Raw genomic sequence first — 26,948 nt, 5'->3', positions numbered from 1 at the left:
GATCTTCTGCCAAATATTACAGGCCCTGAAATAACTCAAGAACAGCTTCACATTCTAAAAGATTTGTTTGGAAATGTACAAATGACAACTTCTGATTTCACTAATATATACTTATCTTTTTCTAGAAGTAATTTACCTGCCAGAGAAAGGATGCTGGTTCACAAGATCTCCATTCTGAAGATGGTAATCACTGAAGAAATCAGGACTTATTGCTCCATCATGTGTTATTAATCCATCTATGAAACAAGAAAAAATAGGGCATGAATATGGTATTTCTAAAGTAAAATGTTAAAAGTAGATACTTAAGACATTTTATTTTGGAACTACTAAGTTGCATTAGTTTCATGTACTACAATTGTCAGTGGTAGATTTGTCACTTCCACTAACTATATAACCGTCTTTGAATATTTCCAGTCAAACCTTTAGAAGGCTTTTGGAAGTTGATTCATGGATTTTGAAGGGCTCAAAGTGAAAAATTAATTTGACTCTTTTGATGCATGTAGTTATTATTTTCTACACTAACCATTATTTTTTGCACTGTCCACCGCAAAGATAAAACACCCAGCCACAAATTGAGCAACGTGGTATATGCAGTACAATGCAGTGAGCCATGTGCAGATCTGTACATTGTGAAAACAAAACAACCACTTCATAAACGCATGGCACAATATAGGGGAACAAACCCATCAGGACAAGATTCAGCAGTCCATCTGCATTTAAAAGACAAAGGCCACTCTTTTGAAGACAGCAAAGTCCACATTTTGGACAGAGGATTGCTGGTTTGAAAGAGGGCTCAAAGAGACTATCTATGTCAAAATTGAACAGCCCTGTCTCAACAGAGGGGGAGGGATACGACATCAACCACCTCCAGTCTGCAACAGTTCCAAGAAGACTCCACAGACTCCATTTGCACCACACAGGTGAACCCGATGACACAGATAAACCTCCAGATAGCCTTAACGACTTTCTAAAAGAATACAAATGACCAGATGTCTGCACGCAATATGAATTCTTCCATTTCCCACCATTCAGTCAGAGCTGAAGAAGCTTCTTGGATGAGAAGCAAAACATCTTCAAAGAAAAACCAGAAAGTTCAGTTGCCTCTTGAAAAAGTACCTGAAGGCAGAACTCTACTTATATTTCAGAATTATTACGAACTCATTGCTCTAGCCACCAGGCCTTGAGACACCTTCCCTTGAGACCTGCATATTTTGGTATGCTTTGCCATTATGATTCTAGAGTGGGATGATAGTTCATGATTTTATCCTCAACTCTCCCCTACCAAGAAAGATGGTGGTGATGCTAAGACAATAAACAAACTACAAATTTAACTGTTTTCCCACTTCCTTGTTCTGCCCCAGCTATGGACCCCATAGAACGCAGCACACACAAAGTCCGTACAAACCTTAGTTTACTAATTAAGGACTTCTAATAAGCTTTCTTAGTAGTTGTTCAAACACAAGTACAGTTTAAATCAGTCTTTTCTGAACAAGGGCTGTTAATTTAACTTAATTAACAGCCGACAAGAATCCAAAGAATAATAACTCAATTCTGAGGCACAGTATTTCAGATAACCGTAACCTTACTGTGGTTGGCAGAATGCCCAGAAGCAATTTGCAGGAAAACTGATGAGAGAAACAAGAGCCGAATCAAACGTTTCTGGAATCAAGACATGAAGGAATATGAACGTTGTTTCCTGCAAATTGCATCAGTCATCGTCCTTCCTTAAATAGGCTAGGGGAGTGGCCAATTAGCCCCAAGCCTTACTCTCGAGGAGACCTCCTCTTGAGGAGCCACTCCTGCCTTTTAACAGCTCTGCACACTCGTGCATCGAGAAGAGGCTCCCCCTCTTCTTCCCTTTCACTTATGGGAGCTTCTGGAGGTTCTGAAGGCCCTGGCTGAATCCCTGCCTCTGGCACAACTTCTCCAGCCTCTTCATTGTCTGACTCGAGTGCCAGCTGCACAGGCTGCTGGCACAGCACACCAGCCTCCTCGCTGTAGGAATCAGCTACTAACTGCACAGGCCGCTGATGGGCCACAACACTTCCTGTAGTCTCCATATTATATTGAGATGGGGGGAAATCCCCTGCAAGAGGGACCATCTTAGGTAGGAAGAGATTCTCTTGTAATTATTGTGCCCTATGCACCCCTCCCCACCCTTCATACTAATAAAGCATTGTGTGGGAGGGAGACTTGCAGCGAGAAAGACTAAACATTACTGAAAAGTAACAATTTCATAATAAGTAAAAGTACAGGTAGTCCTTGACTTATGACAATTCAGTCCAAAATTTTCCTTGTTAAGTGGAATTTGTTAAGTGAGTTTTGCCCCATTTTAGGACATTTCTTGCCGCAGTTGTTAAGTGAATCACTGCAGTTGATAAGTTAGTAACCTGATTGTTAACTGAATCTTGCTTCCCCATTGATTTTGCTTGTCAGAAGATTGCAAAAATTGATCACATGACCCTGGGATACTGCAATGGTCATAAGTATGAACCAGTTGCCAAGCATCTGAATTTTGATCACATGATCATGGGGATGATGCAAAGGTTGTAACTGTGAAAAGCGGACATAAGTCTGACTTGGTGGCTCAGTGGCTAAGATACTGAGCTCATCGATTAGAAAGATCGGCAGTTCAGCGGTTCGAATCCCTAGTACAGGTCTCCTGCGTGAGCAGGGGGTTGGACTAGATGACCTCCAAGGTCCCTTCCAACTCTGTTACTGTCACTTTTTCAGTGCCACTGTAACTTTAAATGGTCACTAAATGAACTGTTATAAATCAAGGATTACCTGTCACTATTTATACATTACAACTATTCTAGTACAGCATACTGGCTTAAGTTAGAATTTTGCACTGTTTTCCATGGCAACTTCAATATGTGTTGAAATATGTCTTCTGAAATACATAACATACATATTCATACACACATACACAATTAATATTATATAAGCACAGACACATATACCCACACACATACACATAAAATGCACATTCCAGAGTTCATTACATGTTTCCATTCAAATGGGAATTTGAAACTGAAAAATTACTTGATAAATTCAAGTAGCAATTGTTTTAGTATTTGTGACAACAAGCTAGCATCAGATAAAACAGATGCAAACAAAAATCGGAATTGTTTAAAGATTTCTCCAATCCAAGCAAATATATGCAAACATATTGTAACAACACTAAAAAAAATACGAAAGAAAACATGTAAATTTCCTTTTTTAATTATCTGTTTATATTATAACCAGATGTAAATGGCATCATGAATTGAATAAACATGTTTCTTTTTTTCTAAATCCCACTGGAGAGGTATATGCTGCAAGAACGTAAGTTAAACAGACTTCAGAGTATATGACTATAAAATTTTAGATCAGAGCTAGGAATTGCAAATGCTATAGGGAGTCAATCTTCTTCTACCCATTCACTCCTAAATTAAAATCATTACTCTCTAAAATTGCCTTGTTCTTTTAAATAGACTGGAACAGAGCAGGAAAATTCAAAATATGATACAATCTCACACATCTTGATTATTGATCAATTTGATTTTTATTTACTGAATATATTTATATACTGCTGCAATCAAAAGCATCTCTGTGCCTTCTATTACAGTAATTAATTGTAGCTAATGATTTTAAAAAGCAATCAGTTTGAAAGGAAAGTATGAATGTTTAGGAGAAATTACAAATACTTCAAACCTGAGGAATGCTGCTATATCCTATTCCAAAAAAGTTTTAAATTCTTTGCTTAATTTTATATAACGATTTTCAGAAATTAGGCCTTCAGAACTATGGCTGCACTAGATTTTCAGGTCACAGCTTCAATAGTACCAGCTTCAACTGATACAATAAGCAGCAATTTGTGTGATAGGACCTCTTAGGTTCTATGTAACAACACCTCTACTGCAAGAAGTTTACTTATCAGGTGCAATTCAAATTATAGCTTCCCATTATTCTATAAGAGCAAGTGACCATGGTTCTTCCAATGTATAAGCCTTATTATTAGAATTCTGTCTTATGCTCTGCTAAAATCCCTTGGCCTTTCCAAACAGGGATTTTTAGAATAATTCAACAGGGCTAATACCACAGTAAGCCAGGAGTGTGACAATCAATTCTGTAGATAAAGAGACTGCTTAGAAGTTGCATTCTGTGAATTTGAAGCTGTATCAAGAGGGGCTGGAGGAAGGAAGAGACCTGGAATTACCCAAGTATATGCACATGCATGCACGTATTCTGTTATATGTAAGTATCTGTGGGCATTACAGGTAATCCTTGATTTATGATCACAATTGAGCCCAAAATTTCCATTGCTAAGAGAAACATTTGTTAAGTGAGTCTTACCACATTTTATGACCTTTCTTGCTACAATTGTTTAGTGAATCACTGCAGTTGTTAAATTAATAACATGGTTAAGTGAATCTGGCTTCCCCATTGACTTTGTTTATCAGGTCGCAAAAGGGAATTACGTGACCCTGACACACTGCAACAGTCAGAAATACATGCCAGTTGCCAAGTGTCCGAATTTTGATCATGTGTTTATGGGGATGCTGCAATGGTCACGAAATGTGAAAAATGGTCACAAGTCACTTTTTTCATTGCCATTGTAACTTTGAACAATCATTAAACAAATGGTTGTAAATCAAGGACTACATGTAATGTATATAATAGGTTATTAATCTATTTCAATCCCTTCGAACTAGCAATCATTTAAAAAATTCTTCCAAGTAAGATATAGCCTCTGCCATCAGATTGACAAAATAGTCCTCAAAACCTAGGAGAGCCTTGTCAATATATACAGAAAAATCTCTTGCCTTAACAACTTTAATATTGATATCAAACATGCATGGAGGAGGAATGTACTGTTATTGCATATCTGTTCCAAGAAGCAACTTCAAGAAGCCTGGGATGGGAAGGAGAGTTGTATGCTGCTTTTTGTGTCAGCCTTACCAGCACTGTAATAAAGATCAGGTCTTTCTAGAATATCTCCTTCATGAATATAGGGCTCGATACGGTCATCCCCATACAGGTATTGCTCATTTTCATCCATTTGCCGGCTTTCCACCATTTCTAGCCACTGAGAATTGTGCCATCGGAATTTCTCACTTTGTATCTTCTTAGCCCACTCTTCATCATACTCCTGTTTGGACCATTTAGAAATTTAATGTTAAGATTTCAATGGCATTCTTTGTTATCCTTGCCTTCAAAACAATATCAAATGTATTGCAAGAAGATGAGAAAGTGGAAAAGAGGAAGATCAAGCTCAAACAGCAAACAAAAAGCAAGCAGTAATTAATTTCTTATTTGAATATCTTGTGCCAGAGTTTTAGCTTTAAATGTAATTTATTTGCCTGTGAGAGTAACTGTCAAAATGTTAAAACTTATTTATAAAAAAGAGTGACAATACAATGAAAAACAAGACCCTAGGATTAGCACTGTTGGGTCTGAAAAGAGCCATCTTTAATCCAGGATTCTACCTCACATAGCCAATGAGATGCAACCAAGATGTAATCAAGAAGACAAATGGTATTCTGATTTAGCAACTGGTCTTTAACTACCACTAAGATGAAACACAACTTTTACAGTATACTTTTCTTTAATTCTAAATTCGGCGCAAGTTCAAATGAGTGCTACGTTGCCTTACAGCCAACAGTAAATTTTAAATTGTTTTGTGATGGTCATGCAAAAATAATTCAAAAGTCATCAAAAGAAATTCATTTTTAAAAATTTATAACATTACATCCATTAGAGGCTGCTAATATGAAAATATTGTAATTAATCATTTGCAATATTTGACTTATTCAAGAAAAGAAAGTGAAAATAAACACTTGACAGTGTTTCTGTGCATTTTTAAAAATAAATTGATATATTATGCTCTACATAACATTACAATTGTTTTTATAAGTAAATATCCACATCATATATAAGTATTCCTTGAATAATTAAAAAAAACTCTTCCAAAAGAATTTCATATATAAAAAATAATCATATTCATGTTAAACCATTCATCAGTCCTATATCCAATTTGCCTATAAATACGGTACCAGTATATATAAATAAGGTACCAGTAAGTATAATGAATATATTGTATTGAAATATTCTTGTTACATAGTGGGTGCAATTTGTAAACATATTTTCATTTATCATTGTTATAATTCTTGTCTTGCTCTTAAGAATAACTGTTCATTCAGGTAGTCCTTGGTAACTGAGACTGGGAATTCTGTTGCTAAGTGATGTGATCATAAAGCAAATTTGGGCAATTTCAGTTGCCACTGTAAGGTGAATCCTTCATGATTATTAGGCATGACATCACTTGATCTCCACTTACGACTTCCTGCAGGTTTCCCCTTTGACTTTGCTTGTCAGAATCCAGCAGTGAAGGTTGCAAATGCTAATCATGTAACCATAGGATACTGTGACCACCATAATTGGCAAACTGGTTGCCAAGCACCCAAATTGTGATCTTATAATAGCTGGGACATTGCAACAGCCATAACTTCAAGGACCAGCTATAGTCTCCTTGTTCAACACCATCATAATTTTGAATAGTCACTGAACAAATGTTTGTTAACTGACGACTACCTGTATTAGAATAAAATAATCACTTACTGCTATTATATCCAGTGTATTATCACAGACTTTACGGATTTCAGAATTTTTATCATGCATCAAGTCTATAAGATATGCAGGAGCCTCTAAGACAATAGAGTAAAGGATCTAAAACAATTTTGGAAGCCTGAATCTGGTGATTAGTATGTTTTTGCTGTAAAAGATACATCAAAAGAAATAAAAGAAGGAAACCTATATACTAATCCTAAACTTCATTATAATTTATACAAGAAGGGAACAATCCCTTTTGAGTATGATATACTATATTTATTTTAAAAGAAATAATTTCTCCCCCAAACAATTACCCTTAAAAAGGAATGTCATTTTACACTCACTAAAAATATCCTAAAAGAGGAAGGAAAGGGGTCTGCTTCATAAAGTATATAGACAGGTTAACCCTGCACTCCTGCTGCTACCTTCTACTGGCAGACATTAAGTCTATGCAATGGAATATAGTGTCTCCTCTATCCGTGTGAAGTGTACAACAGGAATATCAAGTTATCATTAAAAAGACTCTATTTCAGATACTCTGTTTAAAAATGGAGAGGATGAGGAAGGGCCAAAATGCAAATGAGGCTAGTATATTTATTTAACAAATTCATAACCAAATCTATTTGAAGATAAACAGCCCCTATTTTCAACAGAACGTATGGCAGAGTAAGCACATGTAGATTGCCTTTTGCTAAGCTACATAGATTTATTTTCAACAGAACAGGAACCTATGCACTATTTACACTATTCCACGCTACACCATACTATACTACTGGAAATTTTGCTTTCAATAATAATGTAGATGAAAAGGGGAAAGACAATGGAAATAGAATCCATCCTTCAAAATTATGTCTTATTCCTGTCCTGCTACTTCAGATAAAGTAGCAAATAGAAAGCAAGTTTAGGATAAAGCCTTGGACGTTTTCCAGAGGTCTAGCTTGTGGCAAGCATTCTTTGTCTCCAGCTGCATTCATGGAAATCATATATTCCAGTCATATAGCCAATTCTGAAGCATTTTCACAAATAGCTAAACTATAGTATGTGTCGGCTTACCACACAATTCTTTCTACATACTGGCTAAAGAAAACTGGATGTGCTTGAAACAATATAATTCTAAAACTTGATTAGTCTCCTCACTGATTCATCCTTCTGCTCCATCCGATACCTTCATATTCCAGAATAGTATTTATTTAGCTCATCCCATCTACGTATATTTCCCCTCTTTTGTAATCCAATTGTTTAACTATCTCATGAAGATCAAGAAAAGGTTAGAAGAATTATAAACTGATGGCCTATTACCTTGCACACATAAATGAAAGATACCAAATTCAGGACTGTATGGATACAGCCTATTGCTCCTTTCCATTTATAAATGAAGAAAGCTAATCCCAACCTGACAATTAATAACAGCATAATCAAGGGGACTCACTCATCTGCTAATAAAAAACCCAGGTATTGATCTGGGTGGGCAGTAAATGAGTTTTGAAAACAACACTGAAATATATAGGCTTGCTCTGTTTCACAAGTTCTGTTGTGGGACAGAAAACAAACAATCCCATAGGTCACTACATTTCCATATTAGGTATACTTGCGTTACATTCCTTTGATTTTTCTCACAAATTGGGGGAAAATACAAAAGTCAAAAACAACTCCACATGAATGAATGGAGAGAGAGAGAGAGAACGCTTCATTGTCACTGCATGCATTCTCAATGCCAGTTCTAGCTGTCTTTCCATTAAAAGCACTAATAGCAAAGGAACATTTGAAAAAGGATACGAGTCTCTTTGATGATGACATCTCTAGTGGCTTGATGGAAGACCATCTGGTAAAACACATAAATGATTTGGCACACAAACTCATCATCTTCCTGCTGAGCTATAAAAACAGAGAAAGTTATCCTGTGTCATATTTTAAATCACTGACTACAATAAGGTGACCAGATTTTAATATTGGTAAAGAGGGACACCATTGTGGGTGTGGCTTATTTTGTGGGCATGGCTTGGAGGTCATGTGACTGGGTGGGCGTGGCTAGCTGGTCATGTGACCAGGTGGCCATGGCTATGTGTATAGGGACTACTCAGAGGGCTGAAAAAAGTCATTTCTGACAGGTCCTCGCACTTTTGACTGGTCCTCACACTTATGACCATCCTCACATTTATGCCCGTGCAGCATTCTTAACAACCCTGTCACTCATTTCACAACTGCTTCTCTTCACCATGGTGATAAGATAGGGCAAAAAACGTAAAATGTGAGGACAGTCGTAAGTTCGAGGACTGGTCAAAAGTGCGAGGACCAGTCAAAAATAACTTTTTCAGCCCTCTGAGTAGTCCATATGCACAAAAGGACTAACCAGAGGGCTGAAAAAAGTTATTTCTGACAGGTCCTCGCACTTTTGACTGGTCCTCACACTTATGACCATCCTCACATTTATGCCTGTGCAGCATTCTTAACAACCATGTCACTCATTTCACAACTGCTTCTCTTCACCATGGTGATAAGATAGGGCAAAAAATGTAAAATGTGAGGACAGTCGTAAGTTCAAGGACTGGTCAAAAGTGCGAGGACCAGTCAAAAATAACTTTTTCAGCCCTCTGAGTAATCCATATGCATAAAAGGATACAGCAATAGAGAGGGATGAAGGAAGGGAAGGGAAATTAGAGTAGGAGGGAGGGTAAGAGAGGGAGGAAGAGAAGAGAAGGAGAAAGGAAGAGGAAGAAGGGAGGAGAAGAAGAGGGTGGGGGGAAGAGAAAGTAAGAAGGAAAGAAAAGAGAGAGGTGGTAGGTTTGAGGAGAAAGATTGCTGTACAATAAAAAAGATGAAAGGGAAGAAAGCCAACCCCAAACAAATATAAAGATATTAAGATAAAGAACGAATTGTTAAACTTTAAAGAATAAAAGAGAACAAATATTAATAAATAGCAATAATTAGAAACACACATACAAACATACAATGTATTTTCTTTGAACAGAATATTTGGCTGGTTCACAAATTTAAACAGTGTTTAGTCATTTCAATTAAATTTACAATTTCTATATTTCCTTTTTGCCATATTTATTCCTCATCTATTTTTTTAAAAAAACAATATTACCCTTCATCCTCATCTCTAATCTTAATCAAATTCAATTTTTCCCTTCTATTCTATATTATACCCCTTCCCATTGTCATCTATTTTTATATCCATCCTCACACTGGTTAATTATGTAATTATGTAATACAGTTGTTTAATACAAATTCAACATTTTAATATAAATCAATTAGTTATATAACTATCTTTTTTGTATATTAATCAATATGAACATGAATATTCCAATTATTTCCATGCAATCCAATTTCTTACAAATCAATTAATTATATTTACCAATAATAATAAACCAAATAATTTCCCTCATATATTCCTCCAAACCACAACTTAACCATTTCTGCTTTCAACACAATATACAATTAATAGTATCTCAATTATTACAATTCCCTAGTTAAATAGAGCTTTTTTTCTTTTGTGTTTTAAAATCTTGAACTCTCCTCTTTTGTCCTAAATTTCCCATTGTTTGCACCTACCTTTTTTGGTGAGGAAAAAGAAAAGAAATCTGCTGCCTAATTTTCCAACCTTGCAGCAAACAAGCCAACAGACTGTTTCACTTTCAGTTTCGTTTTGAGCTTGGTTTGCACAAGGAGAAAAAAAAATCTGCTCGAGCAATTTAGCAAGCAGCAAGAGCCCGGCACAAAACAGCTGAGAGCAAATCAGCTGAGAGTGGGGAAGCCGAGCTAATCAACGTGCTAATTAACCTACACGGAAGCTGTAAGGGGCTGTTTTTTCTTTTTTTGCAGGCATGGGTCTACTCATTTGTTTTCTTTTAACACAGAACAGCTGTAGGGCGGCCCTTTGAAGCCCCGCGGCAAGAGTTTAAACAGTTTTTTTTCCTCTAGCCATCAGCTGGGACTCAGGAGGCAGAATGAAAAATCGGGACTTTTTTAAAACGCTGCGGGACGCGGGACAAATTGCTAAAAATCGGGACTGTCCCGCCAAAAGCGGGACGTCTGGTCACCTTAGACTACAAGCAATCTACCATATTTTTTGGAGTATAAGACGCACTGGAGTATAAGACTCACCTACCTTTTTTGGTGAGAAAAAGAAGAAAAAGAAATCTCCCTCTGCCTCTGAGCAATTTTGCCTGGTTGCAGCAAATAGCAAACAGCCTGCTTTACTTTCATTTTCGCTTTCAGCATAGCTTGATTAGCACAAGGAGAAAAAAAATCTGCTCCAGTAATTTACCTTTGCAGCAAGCAGCAGAGCCCTGCAGAAAACAGCTGAGAGCAAATCAGCTGAGAGTCGGGAGGCCGATCCAATCAACTTGTGCTAATTAGGCTGTGCTGAAGCTGAAAGGAACTGTTTTTTCTTGCTGTTTGCTTGTAAGGAGGTAACTGCTGGGAGTCAGAGGCCTAAGGGTGGGGGCCAGTGGGTGGGCGAGGCTACATTTGGTGTATAAGACGCACCTAAATTTTCACCCCCTTTTAGGGGGGAAAAAGGTGTGTCCTATACTCCGAAAAATACGTTAAGTCACATGAATGTATAGTACATATCTACACATCTTACTAAAACTAGGAATAATAATTTTTTAAAACATATTTAATGAACACTGCATCTAATTACTTATAAAAGAATGAAGCTTTAAACTATGTTAAATTTATAGCAGTGGCAACTTTTTCAGATGCAGGTGCCCTCTCTCTCTAGTTAAGTACCTGCTCTCCCTGCTTCCTTTACTCATACAAATACACACACCTTATATTATATCTCAATGCAATCCCAACATACAGATTCTTTTTGTTCTCTTCAGGCAAGAAAACACACCACAAATTGTCTAAAGAGGGAATACATTTCTTGTTCCAGAATTTCATATGTCTTCCACTGAGAAAAACAAAAACAACATCTGTCTTGGTCAATCCAGTTTACTTCAATTTTCATCAAGAAATATGGCAGAAAGAATTGGGATCAGTTATGAATTGAATACAGTCAGTTCACTGGTTTTCTGTAGTCCAAAAAAATACCACTACCATGTCATTATTTAAAATTTAATTTTAAATCAATTCTGAATGAGGCAACTGCTTTAAAGAAAAGATATTTCATACCTAAAAGACAAATAAAGAATAATTTGAGAATGATTATAGATATTCTGGAATATTATGATCAGAAGATAGACAGAGAAATGGCCATAATCTCCCTTGATGCCCAGAAGGCCTTCGACAATTTGAATTGGTCTTTTTTCACAAAACAACTTGAACTAATGAACTGTGGAGAGAAATTTCATAACCTGATTAAAAAAATTTATTCCCAACAAACAGCAAAAATCTCAATAAACGGTGACATGACACAAATTTTTGATATTCAGAAAGGAGTACGACAAGGATGTCCCATGTCACCGCTAATATTTATAATAGCATTGGAGGTATTATTAAACGAAATAAGGAACGAGGAAGAAATCAAAGGACTCAAGATCCGGGGAGAGGAGTACAAATTGCTCGCCTTTGCAGACGACGTAATTTTCAACTTGGAAAACCCAAGACGATCTGGACCCAGACTGATGTCGATGATAGAACAATACGGGGAAGTCGCGGGCCTCAAAATAAACAAACAAAAAACAAAAATAATGACGAAAAATATGACCCAGACTCAGAGATCGGAATTAGAAGAAGAATTAGGAATCCAATTAGTAAAGAAGATAAAATATTTAGGTATTTGGCTGACGGTGAAAGCAACCACGATCAAAGAAGACAATTACACGAAATTACTAAAAGAAATTAAAAAAGACCTGGAAATCTGGAACAGGCTACAATTGTCATTGATGGGCAGAATCAGTTCAATTAAAATGAATATATTACCGAGGGTACTATATCTATACCAGGTAGTACCATTACATCCAGGAAGAGACTTCTTCAAAAATCTCAACAAAATTACAATGACCTATATATGGCAGGGAAAGAAGCCAGAATTAAAATTAAAGCGCTACAAGACACACGAGACAGAGGAGGCCTCGCAGTACCAGACTGGGAGCTATATTATAAAGCAGCCGGATTGACCTGGATCAAAGAATGGATGAGATTAGATGACAAAAGAATGTTATATCTAGAAGGCTTTGATCTCATACGAGGATGGCACGCGTTCCTATGGGATGGACCAGACAAACAACACATGTACTCCCAAAGACACATAATTCGGGCCTCACTCTTCAAGATTTGGCAGGGAATTAAGAAAACTTATTATACTAAAATACCAAAATGGTGGTCCCCGATGGAGGCATTGATATTTCCAAATACCCTTGAAATCGGAAAGATTATGAGATACCAAGATTTACTGAATCATGAAGGAGAACTTATTCCAAGACATCAACTCCAAAATGGCGATATAAATATTGATTGGTGGCACTATACTCAAATATACTCAAGATACAAGGCGGATAAAATTAAATATGGAATTGCAAAAGATCTGAACGAACTGGACAGAATTTTATTAGGAGCAGACCAGAAAATGATTACTAAAACATATAACTACCTTTTGAGAGACAAATTAATAGAAGAAACAGTTAAACATAATATGACAATGTGGGCCAGGGACATAGGACATAATATTCAATTGGCAGACTGGGAGAAATTATGGAAGCAGAACATAAAAATGACAAGAGCCACATCTTACAAGGAGAACCTCATTAAGATGTTTTATAGATGGCACTTACCACCAGCCCGACTTGCCAAAATACACCCAAACACTTCGGCGTTGTGTTGGAAATGTAAATCAAAAAAGGGGACATATTATCACACTTGGTGGAAATGTAGGAAAGCCCAACACTATTGGCAAGATATAAAAAATATTATCGAAGAAATAACGAACATTCAAATAGAAAACTGTCCAGAATTTTTTCTATTTGGCATGATAACGGCACAACATCTTAAGGAAACGAAATATCTCATCATACATATCTTGACAGCAGCAAGACTACTGTTCGCGCAAAACTGGAAATCAGACCAACTCCCATCCAAAGACAAAATCGTTGCAAAGATAACAGAGTGTGCTGAAATGGACAGATTGACGCTGGAACTCCAGGAAAAGGAAGAAAGCGAATACTATCTTGTATGGCACCAATAGTATCAATGGCTGGAAAGGAAAATCAGCAAAAATGTAGAGGACAGAAATTAGGGTAAAGACTTTCACAAGGAGATGAACCCATAAGAAATGTAAATTTGTAGTGAAAAGTTATAACATTGGAATTAGACATTTAATAATTACTCTTTATTAAACTATATAAGCTCAATGACATATATTCTGTTGATGACAAAAGCGTAAATGTAAAATGTTAGGTGGGTTTGTAGGTGGTGGGTTTTTTGTTTGTCTTTGTATTGTATTGTATTGTATTGTCTTTATATCTGTGTTTATATTTTAATAATAAAAAAAATTAAAAAAAAAAGATATTTAGGACCATATCATGATACCACAAAAAAGTTACTGTACAGTCCCATATCATGGGACCATACAGGATCATACGATCCCACAAAAGAATTACCGTGTTTTTCGGAGTATAAGACGCACCGGAGTATAAGATGAACCTTAATTTTGGGGGAGGAAAACAAACCTCTGCCTACCAGCATTTAAGGTGGCGCTGCTTTACACCGCCCTCCTCCTCCTGCAAGCGATAGGTGCCTCAGAGACTCGGCTGGGAAAGAGGGCGTTGATTACTGATAAGTTCTTTTCCAGAAAACTTATCAGGGTGCTCCTGCGATCTGCAGGGACTACTCACTTTCCCCCAAAGAGACGCCTCGCATGCTCTGGGGGGAGGGACAGAGCACAGCCTGAGGAACAAACCACTTTGGGACGGTCTGGGGGGGGTCTGGGTGGGAATCTGCCAGGCAGCTTCGGGGCATCAGGATTCCAAAGGAAAGTGTTTTCGGGCGGCAGACCCGCGATCCCCTTCCCGATTCCAAACATGGGGTGTGCAGAGGCAAAAAAAAGTGCATCACGTTTCAGGCTGCGGATCTGGCCAGGAGGAAAGAGAAGGTGAGTCTGCTGAGAAGGAGGATGAGGGCGCGCGGCTCTGCAAGGTGCAATGGTTCCGCCCCAGGCGCCTGATGGAACCTGATAGGTTCCAGATGGAGCTTGGGCCATTTCCTGAGGCTCTGGCACACGCCTCGACTGGAGACCTAGTGGCCACCTGGGATAGGGCGGCCGCTGGAGCTCTGGATCGGGTCGTGCCTTTGCGGCCTCTGACCCGGCACCGATCTCAATTGGCTCCTTGGTTTACCGAGGAGCTGAGGGAGTTGAAGCGCCGGAAAAGACGCCTAGAGAGTAGTTGGAGGGCCAGTCTTTCTGAATCTGACCGGACACTAGTAAGATCCCATATTAGGAATTACCTAGTGGCGATAAAAGCAGCGAAATGTAGCTATTTTGCTGCTCTTATTGCGTCATCAGATAACTGCCCGGCCGCCCTCTTTAGGGTGACCCACTCCCTGCTCCACCAGGAAGCGCGGGAGGACCCCTTGGAGGGTAGAGCCGAGGATTTTGGTCAGTATCTGTATGACAAAATCACTCAGATTCGGGAAGATTTGGACTCCGACTGGGTAGTCTCAGGGGGAGAGACTGGGACAGGTCTTGAGAATGTTATCTGGGATGAGTTTGATCCTGTGACTCCTGAGGACGTGGACAGGATTCTGGGTAGACTGAACGCGACCACTTGTTTATTGGACCCGTGTCCTTCCTGGTTAGTGCTGGCTTCCCGGGAAGTGACACGAGGCTGGCTCCAGGGGATTATAAATGCTTCCTTGGGTGAGGGTGACTTTCCCGCCGCCTTGAAACAGGCGATGGTGAGGCCTCTCCTCAAGAAGCCTTCCCTGGACCCAGCAATGTTGGTAAACTATCGTCCGGTCTCCAAGCTTCACTTTGTGGCGAAGGTTGTTGAGAGTGTGGTTGCGCAACAGCTCCCCCAGCACCTGGATGAAACGTCGTATCTGGATCCGTTCCAGTCAGGCTTCAGGCCCGGGTACAGCACGGAAACGGCATTGGTCGCGTTGGTTGATGATCTCTGGAAGGCTCAGGACAGGGGGTGCTCCTCTGTCCTGGTCCTGTTAGATCTCTCAGCGGCTTTTGATACCATCGACCATGGTATCATGCTGCACTGGTTGGAAGAGTTAGGGGTGGGAGGCACTGTGTTGCAGTGGTTCTCCTCCTTTCTCTCTGACCGGTCGCAGTCTCTGTTGACAGGGGGGCAGAGGTCGACCCCGAGGCCCCTCATATGCGGGGTGCCGCAAGGATAGTCCTCTCGCCCCTCCTGTTCAACATTTATGTGAAGCCGCTGGGCGAGATCATCCGTGGTTTCGGGGTGAAGTACCACCAGTACGCTGACGACACCCAGCTGTACATCTCCACCCCAGACCACCCCAACAATGCCCTTGAAGTGATGTCCCGGTGCCTGGAAGCCATGTGGATCTGGATGGGGAGGAATAGGCTCAGGCTCAACCCATCCAAGACCGAGTGGCTGTGGTTTCCGACGTCCCGATATAGTCAGTTGGTGCCATCACTGACTATTGGGGACGAATCATTGGCCCCCACGGAGAGGGCGCGCAACCTGGGCGTCCTCCTGGATTCACGGCTGTCTTTAGAAGAGCACTTGACGGCCGTGTCCAGGAGGATTTTTCATCAGGTTCGCCTGATCCGCCAGTTGCGTCCCTTTCTGGATCGGGACTCCTTACACACAGTCACTCATGCCCTCATCACCTCCCGCCTGGACTATTGTAACGCTCTCTGCACGGGGCTCCCCTTGAAGAGCACCCGGAGGCTCCAACTGGCGCAGAGTGCGGCCGCACGGGTGGTAATGGGAGCGACATGGCGTTCCCATGTAACACCCCTCCTGCGCGAGCTGCACTGGCTCCCGGTGGTCTTCCAGGTGCGCTTCAAGGTTTTGGTTACCACCTTTAAAGCTCCATGGCTCAGGACCTGGGTACTTGTGGGACCGCCTACTACCACCAATAGCCTCCCACCGGCCGGTACGCTCCCATACAGAGGGGCTCCTCCGGGTGCCGTCGGCCAAACAATGTCGACTGGTGGCCCCCAGGGGGAGAGCCTTCTCTGTGGGGGCACCTACTATCTGGAACGAGCTCCCCCCGGAGATACGGAGGATCCCGGATCTGCGCACCTTCCGCCACGCTTTAAAGACCTTTTTATTTCACCAGGTGGGCCTGGCCTAATTTTCTCCCTCTTTTATAAAAGATTTTTAATTTTTAATATTTTTTAGTATTTTATATATTCAAATTTTAAAATTGGTTTTAAATTGATTGGGGTTTTAATTTGTCTGGGCCAAAACTATTTAATTTGATTTTAATTCCACTTTTAAATTTTGTATGTATGTATTTTATTGTTTGGCTGTGCACCGCCCTGAGTCCTTCGGGAGTAGGGCGGTATAGAAATCAAATCAAATAAATAAATAAATAAATAAATGGGAAGAAAAGCACTTTCAGGTGGCAGCGCTGCAATCCCCTCCATGAATCCAAAATGGTTCCCAGTTTCCCGCTGCACATTGCAGGGGAACTGGCCGCCTGAAACGCGGCTCTGAGAATTGCAATGGGGAATCCGAGCAGCAGTGGCTGGAAAGGAGGGACGTTTCACTTTAGGAGCTCCCGCTCGGCTCCTGGGTGCGGAAAGGGCTTAGGTGGCGGCTCCTCACATTGCTGGGGAATGAAGTCATTGCGACCATTGTCTGCCCTGAGCTACCTGCTGGGTGGCCAGAGGGGTGACCAGCCACAAACCATGGGGCCCGCCTTGTTCCCCGAAGCTGCCAGGCAGATTCCACCGCCCCCCCAGATTGTCCCGAAGAGGTTTGTTCCTCAGGCTGTGCCCCGACCCAGATTCCCACCGCCTGGAACTGCCTGAAAATGTCCGAAGGGTGGGGGCCAGCGGGTTGGCGGGGCTACATTCGGAGTGTAAAACGCACCCAGATTTTCACCCCCTTTTTGGGGGTAAAAAGGTGCGTCTTATACTCCGAAAAATACAGTAGTATAGTCCCATTTATGATTATTATTCCAAACCTCTTCCTGAGTAAGTGGGTCTGTACTGGCTCATCTTAGACTTCTGGTCCACTTAAAAACACCAGTGGACTCCTGAACAGATTGTTAATCCCAAGAAAACATTCCCTGAAGAATAGATAGAATAGAATTCTTTATTGGCCAAGCGTGATTGGACACACTAGAAATTTGTCTTTGGTGCATAGGCTCTCAGTGTACATAAAAGAAAAGATACATTTGTCAAGAATCATAAGGTACAACACTTAATGATAGTCATAGGGAACATTTTTTTTTAATTAAATTTTTATACCGCCCTTCTCCCGAAGGACTCAGGGCGGTGAACAGCCAAGATTAAAATACATACAATATGAAAATTAAAATAATTTTAAACATAATTAAATCAATTTGGCTTCCCCAATTTAAAACCCCTTACCCATAAAATTAACCAGTTAAAAATTTTAAGCCAGCCCAGCTTGCTGAAATAGAAAAGTCTTCAGGGCCCGGCGGAAAGTACGGAGGTCCAGGATCATTCGTATCCCTGGGGGTAGCTCGTTCCAGAGGGCGGGTGCCCCCCAGAGAAGGCTCTCCCCCTGGGGGCCGCCAGTCAACATTGTTTGACCGATGGCACCCTGAGGAGACCCTCTCTGTGGGAGCATATTGGCTGATGGGAGATTATCGGTGGCAGAAGGTGATCTCGTAGATACCCAGGCCCTAAGCCATGGAGCGCTTTAAAGATGAGAACCAATACCTTGAAGCGCACCCGGAAGACCACCGGAAGCCAGTGCAGCTCGCGCAGGAGAGGTGTTACATGGGAGCGCCATGTCGCCCCCACAATCACCCGTGCGGCCGCATTCTGGACCAGTTGGAGCCTCCAGGTGCTCCTCAAGGGGAGCCCCATGTAGAGAGCATTACAGTAGTCCAGGCGGGAAGTGAGGAGGGCATGAGTGACCGTGCATAAGGAGTCCCGATCCAGAAAGGGGCGCAACTGGTGTATCAGGTGAACCTGATAAAAAGCCCCCCTGGCCACGGCCATCATATGCTCTTCTAAAGACAGCCGTGCATCCAGGAGGACGCCCAAGTTACGAGCCCTCTCCATGGGGGCCAATGACTCGCCCCCAATAGCCAGCGATGGCACCAGCTGGCTATATTGAGACGCCGGCAACCACAGCCACTCGGTCTTGGAGGGGTTGAGTCGGAGCCTGTTCCTCCCCATCCAGACCCGCACGGCCTCCAGGCACCGGGACATCACTTCAAGGGCATCATTGGGGTGGTCTGGGGTGGAGATATACAGCTGAGTGTCATCAGCGTACAGATGGCACTGCACCCCAAAACCACGGATGATCTCAACCAGTGGCTTCACATAAATGTTGAACAGGAGAGGCGAGAGGACCGACCCTTGCAGCACCCCACAAACAAGGTGCCTTGAGGTCGACCTCTGCCCCCCTGCCAACACAGACTGCGACCGGTCGGAGAGAAAGGAGGAGAACCACCGTAAAACGGTGTCTCCCACTCCCAACTACTCCAGTTGGCGCAGCATGACACCATGGTCGATGGTATCAAAAGCCGCTGAGAGGTCTAATAGGACCAGAACAGAGGAGCAGCCCCTGTCCCGAGCCCTCCAGAGATCATCAACCAATGAGACAAATGCCGTTTCCGTGCTGTACCCAGGCCTGAAGCCGGGCTGGAACGGATCTAGATAGACAGTTTTATCCAGGTACTGCGGGAGCTGTCATGCCACCACACTCTCAACAACCTTCGCCACAAAGCGAAGATTGGAGACTGGACGGTAGTTTGCCAAAACAGTGGGTCCAGAGAGGGCTTCTTGAGGAGGGGCCTCACCACCGCCTCAGGTGGCAGGAAACCCTCACTCAAAGAAGCGTTTATAATCCTCTGGAGCCAGCCTCGTGTAACCTCCCGGGTAGCCAACACCAGCCAGGAGGGACACGGGTCCAATAAACATGTGGTTGCGTTCAACCTCCCCAGCATCTTGTCCACATCCTCAGGAGTCACAGGGTCAAACTCATCCCAGATAACATTCTCAAGAACCGCCTCAGACATCCCGCCTGAACCTACCCAGTCAGAGTCCAAGCCTTCCCGAATTTGAGCGATTTTATCGTGCAAATGTTGTGCAAAATCCTCAGCTCGCCCTTGCAAGGGGTCTTCCCGCGCTCCCAGGTGAAGAAGGGAGTGGGTCACCCTAAACAGGGCAGCTGGGCGGTTATTTGCCGACGCAATAAGAGCGGAAAAGTAATTACACTTTGCCGCTTTTATCGCCACTAAGTAGGTCTTAATATGAGACCTCACCAGTGTTCAGAACGACTAGCCCTCCAACCACTCTCTAGGCGTCTTTTCCGGTGCTTCATCTCCCTCAGTTCCTTGGAGAACCAAGGAGCTGGTCAAGTTCGGTGCCGGGTCAGAGGCCGCAAAGGCACAACCCGGTCCAAAGCACCAGCGGTCGTCCTATCCCAGGCGGCCACCAGGTCTTCAGTCGAGTTGTGAGCCAGAGTCTCAGGGAATGGCCCATCTGGAACCTATCAGGATCCATCAGGCCCCTGGGGCGGAACCACCTAATCGGTTCCGCCTCCCTGCGGTGGGGTGTAGCGGTCAGAAAGTCAAGCCTAAGGAGAGAATGGTCTGACCATGATAAAGGTTCAATGACTATATCCCCTGTATCTAGGCCATTCAACCACTGACCAGAGACAAAAACCAAGTCCAGAGTGTGTCCTCCCGTGTGAGTAGGGCCATGAATTAACTGGGTCAGGTCCATGGCTGTCATGGAAGCCATGAACTCCTGAGCCACCTCAGACGTTCACCGATGGACGGCAGGTTGAAATCCCCTATGACCAAAAGCCTGGGGGTATCAACCGCCACCCTGGCTATTACGTTGAGGAGCTCGGACAGGGCCGCTGCCACACGGCAGGGAGCCAGGTACGTAATCAGCAAGCCCACCTGCATCCCATGACCCCACTTCACAAGGAGAGACTCACATCCGGCTATCTGAGGTACAGTGGCCTCCCTAGGATCAAGACCTTCCTTTATGATAACCGCCACCCCCCCCACCCCTACCCTGGGCCCTCGGCTGATGAAATGCGCGAAAACCTGGTGGGCACATCTCTACGAGGGGGACCCCCCTCCTGGCCCAACCAGGTCTCTGTAATACCCGCCAGGTCCACTCCCCCCTCCTGAATCAGCTCGCAAATGAGGGGGGCTTTGTTGACCACGGACCTGGCGTTGCACATCATCAGCCTAAGGCTCGGGCTCTGAGGCTCTGGACAACCAGGGAACGAGGGGAGCATTGGGAGCCGGAGCTCACCACCACTTAAAGACAGCGGATGCGTGCCCCCACAACACGATATGGCCCCCTGCTCCCACCATATCTGCCCCTCCCACCCACAGTACAGATGGAATCGCCCTCCTCCCTACCAACACTAACCCCTTCAACTCCCCGCTCCCATGACGCGACCCTGTGCCAGGCCTGGCCTCTTAACAAATCACCCTCCACACACCCCTCCCTCACCAAACAACCCTCCCCCGTCAAACCCCTAAAAAGATTGGCTAACGACAATTTTTAAAAACCCCTCAACTCCCTCTTCTCGGCATGCCACCTCTCGGGGTTCCAACAAATAAGCAATCAAATCATATTAGGAAACAGTCAAGATACCAGCAACAAGGTTACAGTCATACAGTCGTAAGTGTGAGGAGATGGGTGATAGGAACGATGAGAAGATTAATAATAATGCAGACCTAGTAACTAGTATGACAGTGTTGAGGGAATTATTTGTTTAGCAGAGTGATGGCGTTCGGGGAAAAACTGTTCTTGCCTCTAGTTGTTCTGGTGTGCAGTGCTCTATAGCGTCCTTTTGAGGGTAGGAGTTGAAACAGTTTATGTCCAGGATGTGAGGGGTCTGTAAATATTTTCACAGCCCTCTTTTTGACTCGTGCAGTATACAGGTCCTCAATGGAAGGCAGGTTGGTAGTAATTGTTTTTTCTGCAGTTCTAATTATCCTCTGAAGTCTGTGTTTGTCTTGCTGGGTTGCAGAACCAAACCAGATAGTTATAGAGGTGCAGATGACAGACTCAATAATTCCTCTGTAGAACTGTATCAGCAGCTCCTTGGGCAGTTTGAGCTTTCTGAGTTGGCACAGAAAGAACATTCTTTGTTGTGCTTTTTTGATGATGTTTTTGATGGTAGCTGTCCATTTTAGATCTTGCGATATGGTAGAACCTAGAAATTTGAAGGTCTCTACTGTTGATACTGTGTTGTCTAGTATTGTGAGAGGTGGAAGTATGGGAGGGTTTCTCCTAAAGTCCACCACCATTTCTATGGTTTTGAATGTGTTCAGTTCCAGATTGTTCTGGTCACACCACGAGGCTAGTTGCTCAACCTCCCATCTGTATGCGGATTCATTGTCTCAAATGAGACCGATCACTGTTGTGTCATCTGCAAACTTCAGTACTTCAACAGATATATTGTTTCAGATGCAGTCATTGGTATAGAGAGAGAAGTGGAGAGAGCACACAGCCTTGTGGGGCCCCTGTGCTAATTGTACAGGTATCTGATGTGATTCTGCTTAGCTTCACCTGCTGCTTCCTGTTTGTTAGGAAGCTTGTGATCCACTTACAAGTGTGTTCAGGTACCGCTAGCTGGTTTAGCTTAGTTAAAAGAATGTCTGGAATAATGGTGTTGAATGCTAAACTAAAGTCTACAAAGAGGACCGTTGCGTAGGTCTTTGGAGTTCCAAGATGTTGTAGGATGTAGTGCAGAGCCATATTAACAGCATCATCTGTTGATCTATTTGCTCGGTTTGCAAATTTGCAGGAGGTCTAACAGCGGGTCCGTGATGGTTTTCAGGTGGGACATCACTAGCCTTTCAAAGGTTTTCATAACTACAGATGTTAGAGCAACTGGTCTGTAGTCATTCAGTTCCTTGATGGAGGGCTTCTTTGGCACTGGGATGATAGTAGAGCATTTGAAGCAAGAAGGAACATAGCACATCTCTAGCGATTTATTGAAGATACGGGTGAAGTTGGGGGGCAGTTTCTCAGCACAGACTTTTAAGCAAGAAGCAGTTATCTTTTTTTTTTTAATAAAAAGTGTTTTATTTTTTATTTTAAAACAAACAAACATATAATATATCAGTCCTTCTGTGTGTCATCTCGGTGTTTCTTCGGTGACGACTTCTTTTTGTTACTCTTCCTCTTCTAATTTCTTCCTTATTACATCCCATTTCTCTATTTCCCCCAAAGTACATATATTTAATGTAGCTTTCTTCTGTTTGCTTATCAAATTCTTTATCTATATCTCTTTTCTATCCAATCATAAAATTTCCCCCATATCTTAAAATACCCGTATCCTCTTTCTCTTTAATCATTAAGGTTAATCTATTCATCTCTGCGCAGTCCGAAATTTTTCTAATTACTTCCCCTTCTAAAGGGATTTTCTCTGCTTTCCATCTTTGTGCAAATACTATTCTTGCTGCAGTTATTATATGTATAATCAAATATACAGTTTCTTTGCTAGGTAGGATACCCAGTAGGAACAACTCAGGTTTTAAATCAGTATGTTGTTGAGTCATTTCTTCTATCCATGTCTTAATTCTGCTCCAATAATCTTTAGCTTCTGGGCAAGTCCACCACATATGATAATAAGATCCTGGTATTTGGTGGCATTTCCAACATTTAGCTGATTTGTCTTTAAACATTTTTGCCAATTTTTCATGAGGCATATGCCATCTGTAAAACATTTTATACTGATTCTCTTTATATGCAGTCGACATTGTTAATTTATAGTTCCTTTCCCATAACTGTTGCCATCTATCAAGCTCAATTGAGTATCCACAATTTTTTGCCCATGCTATCATTGTTTCTTTTACTTGCTCTTCTAAGAAGGAGCTATCTTGTCTGGGCCTGGAGCTTTTCCTGGCTTTTGTCTGTGAAATAGGTCTTGCATTTCCTTTTCTGTGATCACTAGGGGTTGGGAACCCAATGGGATGGGGTCAGTTCTAGGAGGTTTGGCTGTTGTTGGTGTGTCTGAGATGGGGGTTGTGGAGATAGGTGGCTGTAGTTTCCTTTCAAACCTGCAGTAAAACACGTTCAGGTCATCTGCCAGTTGTTCATTTCCTTCAGTCTGGGAAGGAGGTTTGCCGTAACCGGTGATATTTTTAAGAGTTTTCCACACGTTTGCTGGTTCATTTGTTGAGAACTGATTCTTTAGCTTTTCAGAGTAGCTTCTTTTTGCTGCTCTGATCTCCCTTGTTAATACATTTCTGGCCTGATTGTACAGCATTTTATCACCTTTTCTGTAGGCTTCCTCTTTGGTACAACGTAGCTGCTTAAGTTTAGCTGTGAACTGAGGTTTGTTGTTACTGTATATTCGCAATTCCTGGTCGGTACACATAGGTCTTCATAGAAGCTGACATATGATGTTACAGTATTTGTGAGTTCATCTAAGTCTGCAGAGGTATTTTCGAAAACATTCCAATCAGTGCAGTCAAGGCAGGCCTGTAGCTTTAATTTTGCCTCCTCGGTCCAGGTCCTCACTGATTTAATTGTTGGTTTTGTGGTTTTAAGTCTTTGCCTGTAAGCAGGTACAAAGTGAATCATGCAATGATCAGTGTCCCACAGCTGCTCGTGGTAAGGACCGATAAGCATCTTTTAGTGTTGTGTAGCAATGGTCTAAAGTATTTTTGCCTCTAGTGGGACAATTGACATGCTGAAAGTATTTTGGTAGCTCTTTCCTTTATTTTTATTTATTTTTTTTATTTTTGAATTTGTATACCGCCCTTCTCCCTGAGGACTCAGGGCGGTGAACAGCCAAATAAAAACATCAAATACAAATATTAAAATACAGTTAAAAATATATATATAAATTTGGCCCCATTAATTAAAACAATAAACCAAACAATTAAAAACACTTAAAAAGAATTAGGCCAGCCCGGCTTGTTGGAAAAGGAAGGTTTTAAGGGCACGGCGGAAGGCACTGAGGTCATGGATTCTCCTTATCTCAGGGGGCAGCTGATTCCAGAGGGTGGGAGCCCCCACAGAGAAGGCCCTCCCCCTGGGGGTCACCAGCCTGCATTGTTTGGCTGATGGCACCCCGAGGAGGCCCTCTCTGTGGGAGCGCACGGGTCGATGGGAGGTCGTCGGTGGCAGCAGGCGGTCTCGGAGATAGCTAGGCCCTATGCCATGGAGCGCATGGTTTGCTTTGTTTAGATCACCCAAAATAATGGCCAATGAATCAGGGTATTTGGCTTCAGCCTCCATAATCTGGTCAGCTAGAGTTCGTAATGCCTTGTTTACACAGGCTTGCGGAAGGACATAAACAGCAATTAGGAGAAATGAGAACTCATGTGGACAGTAAAATAGTTTACAGTTGATAAGTAAAGACTCTAATTTTTCATCACAGAATTTATATATTATAGTTATATCCTGAGACCAGCTGTTGTTGATATATTAGCATAAGCCTTCTCCCTTCTTTTTACCTGATGATTCTGCAATTCTGTCTGCTCTGTGTATCTGAAACCCTGGAATTTGCACGCTGTTGTTATCAATATCATCATATAACCAGGTTTCAATAAAGCATAGGGCAGCTGTGCTGTGAAAATCAGAATTGCATCTGTTTAAACGGAGTATTTCATCCATCTTCTTAGCAAGTGAACTAGTCAGGAAGTTGGCGCCTTCAGCGGCGCCATCTTGGATCTAAGCATCTTATTTCTGTGCCTTCCAGATCTGTAGTTCTAACTCAAACATCGTTCTTGCAGCCTTTACACAGAGGAGTCTCAGTTGGGACATGGGCCTGCAGATATCTCAATAGCTCAGGACAGGTCTTTAAATTAAATTGCATTTTAAACTCTAGGGTGTGAGTACTCAACGAAGCCTTAATTTCTTCTATAAAATTGTTCACTGCACAAACTATTTTACTTGGTAAAATTCAATCTCATTATTGGTGCGAGATGGGATGAAACTTCCTAATGCCGTACTAAAACCTTGATTCCAACACAGTGTTGCTAAATTTTGATAATAAAAATTGAGGAACAGTAAGTTAATGAATAATAAGCAAACATTCAAAAAGTAGTGTGCAACACTTGCTACGTACCATTCAGTAGTTCAATAAGTGCTGGAATGATTCCTGATTTAGCTAGCAGCGCTGCACAGGAATCATCCATTGATACAGTCCCAATCATTATTACCACTTCCAAGACAAGATCATCTTCTGCTGAACCTGGTAAATTTAATAGAGCAGAAATATTACAGCACCCTACTGAAATGCAAACCTCTTTGTTCAAAGACTTTTACAGCATATCTCAAAATATGAGCAAACCTTGTTAAATTATAGGGACGCTATTATTGCTACCCTGACATGACATGCTGGCTCAGCTTTCAAGTATCACTCAACGTGAACATTGAACATAAAATTATGTCATCACAACTGTTGCACCAATTCTTAAAGAACCTATTTACAAATACAGTACTCTAGATCAGTGGTGAAATGTAAAATTTGTTACTACCGGTTCTGTGGGCGTGGCTTGGGGGGGTAATGTGACTGGGTGGGCGTGGCCAACCTTTTTTTTAAAAAAAAAACTTTTAAAAGCATTTTTTCTACAGCCTCTTCAGCCGAAGAGGTTGTAAAAAATGCTTTTAAAAGCCTTTGATGATCAGGCAACTCAGCTGGGATCGTCAGAGGCTTATAAAAGCATTTTTTTCTACAACCTCTTCGGCCAAAGAGGTTGTAGAAAAAATACTTTTAAAAGCCTCTGACGATCCCAGCTGAGTTGCCTGATCATCAGAGGCTTTTTTTTTACTTTTAAAAGGATTTTTCGGCTGAAGAGGTTGTAGAAAGAATGCTTTTAAAAGTTAAAAAAAACAGCCTCTGATGATTGTGGGGCTCAGCTGGGCATGGGGGGAGCACACAGGGATTTTTGCTACCGGTTCTCCAAAACCACCCAGCTCCATCGCTACCGGATTGGGCGATCCGGTCTGAACCGGGAGCATTTCACCCCTGCTCTAGATTAATATAAAATTTAAATCTTCCTGCTCTGTGTTCTTTGCAGCTTTTTGAATGATTACTAGGCACTGTAAAATCTATGGACTCTTCAAAAATAATTATTTTTCTCCCCTAGTCTATCCATTTCTGCACCACCCTAATTTGGTGATTCAAACTCAGTCATTTGGAAAGTGAAAAAAAGAAGCAGGGATATGTTGGTCAGACTGTTCCAAGAACAGAACATTCCAGGGAACACTGGCACATTTTGTTTTACTTCTAGATCATGCCAATCCAACAATTCTGCGTGTATAATTTTTTGGAACAGGAACAGAT

At 42.0% G+C, this 26,948-nt stretch overlaps 1 protein-coding gene across 2 annotated transcripts in view; it reads right to left on the bottom strand.

Annotated features, from left to right (window-relative positions):
• KIFAP3 (kinesin associated protein 3) overlaps positions 1-26,948 on the bottom strand; it is a 92,399-nt gene that overhangs the window by 9,479 nt on the left and 55,972 nt on the right. For both annotated transcript variants that reach the window (XM_034409849.3, XM_087890178.1), the window contains 5 exons: positions 25,728-25,853; positions 8,371-8,469; positions 6,604-6,689; positions 4,945-5,134; positions 137-236 (listed from right to left, as the gene is read on the bottom strand). In XM_034409849.3, coding sequence (XP_034265740.1) covers positions 137-236; positions 4,945-5,134; positions 6,604-6,689; positions 8,371-8,469; positions 25,728-25,853 — 601 coding nt within the window. The remainder of the gene's footprint in view (positions 1-136; positions 237-4,944; positions 5,135-6,603; positions 6,690-8,370; positions 8,470-25,727; positions 25,854-26,948) is intronic.

Source organism: Pantherophis guttatus, chromosome 3 (assembly GCF_059756535.1).
Source record: "Pantherophis guttatus breed Tessera chromosome 3, ASM5975653v1, whole genome shotgun sequence".
Taxonomy (NCBI): domain Eukaryota; kingdom Metazoa; phylum Chordata; class Lepidosauria; order Squamata; family Colubridae; genus Pantherophis; species Pantherophis guttatus.
Note: the sequence above shows the minus strand (reverse complement) of the source record. Positions and strands in the feature narration are given on the sequence as shown.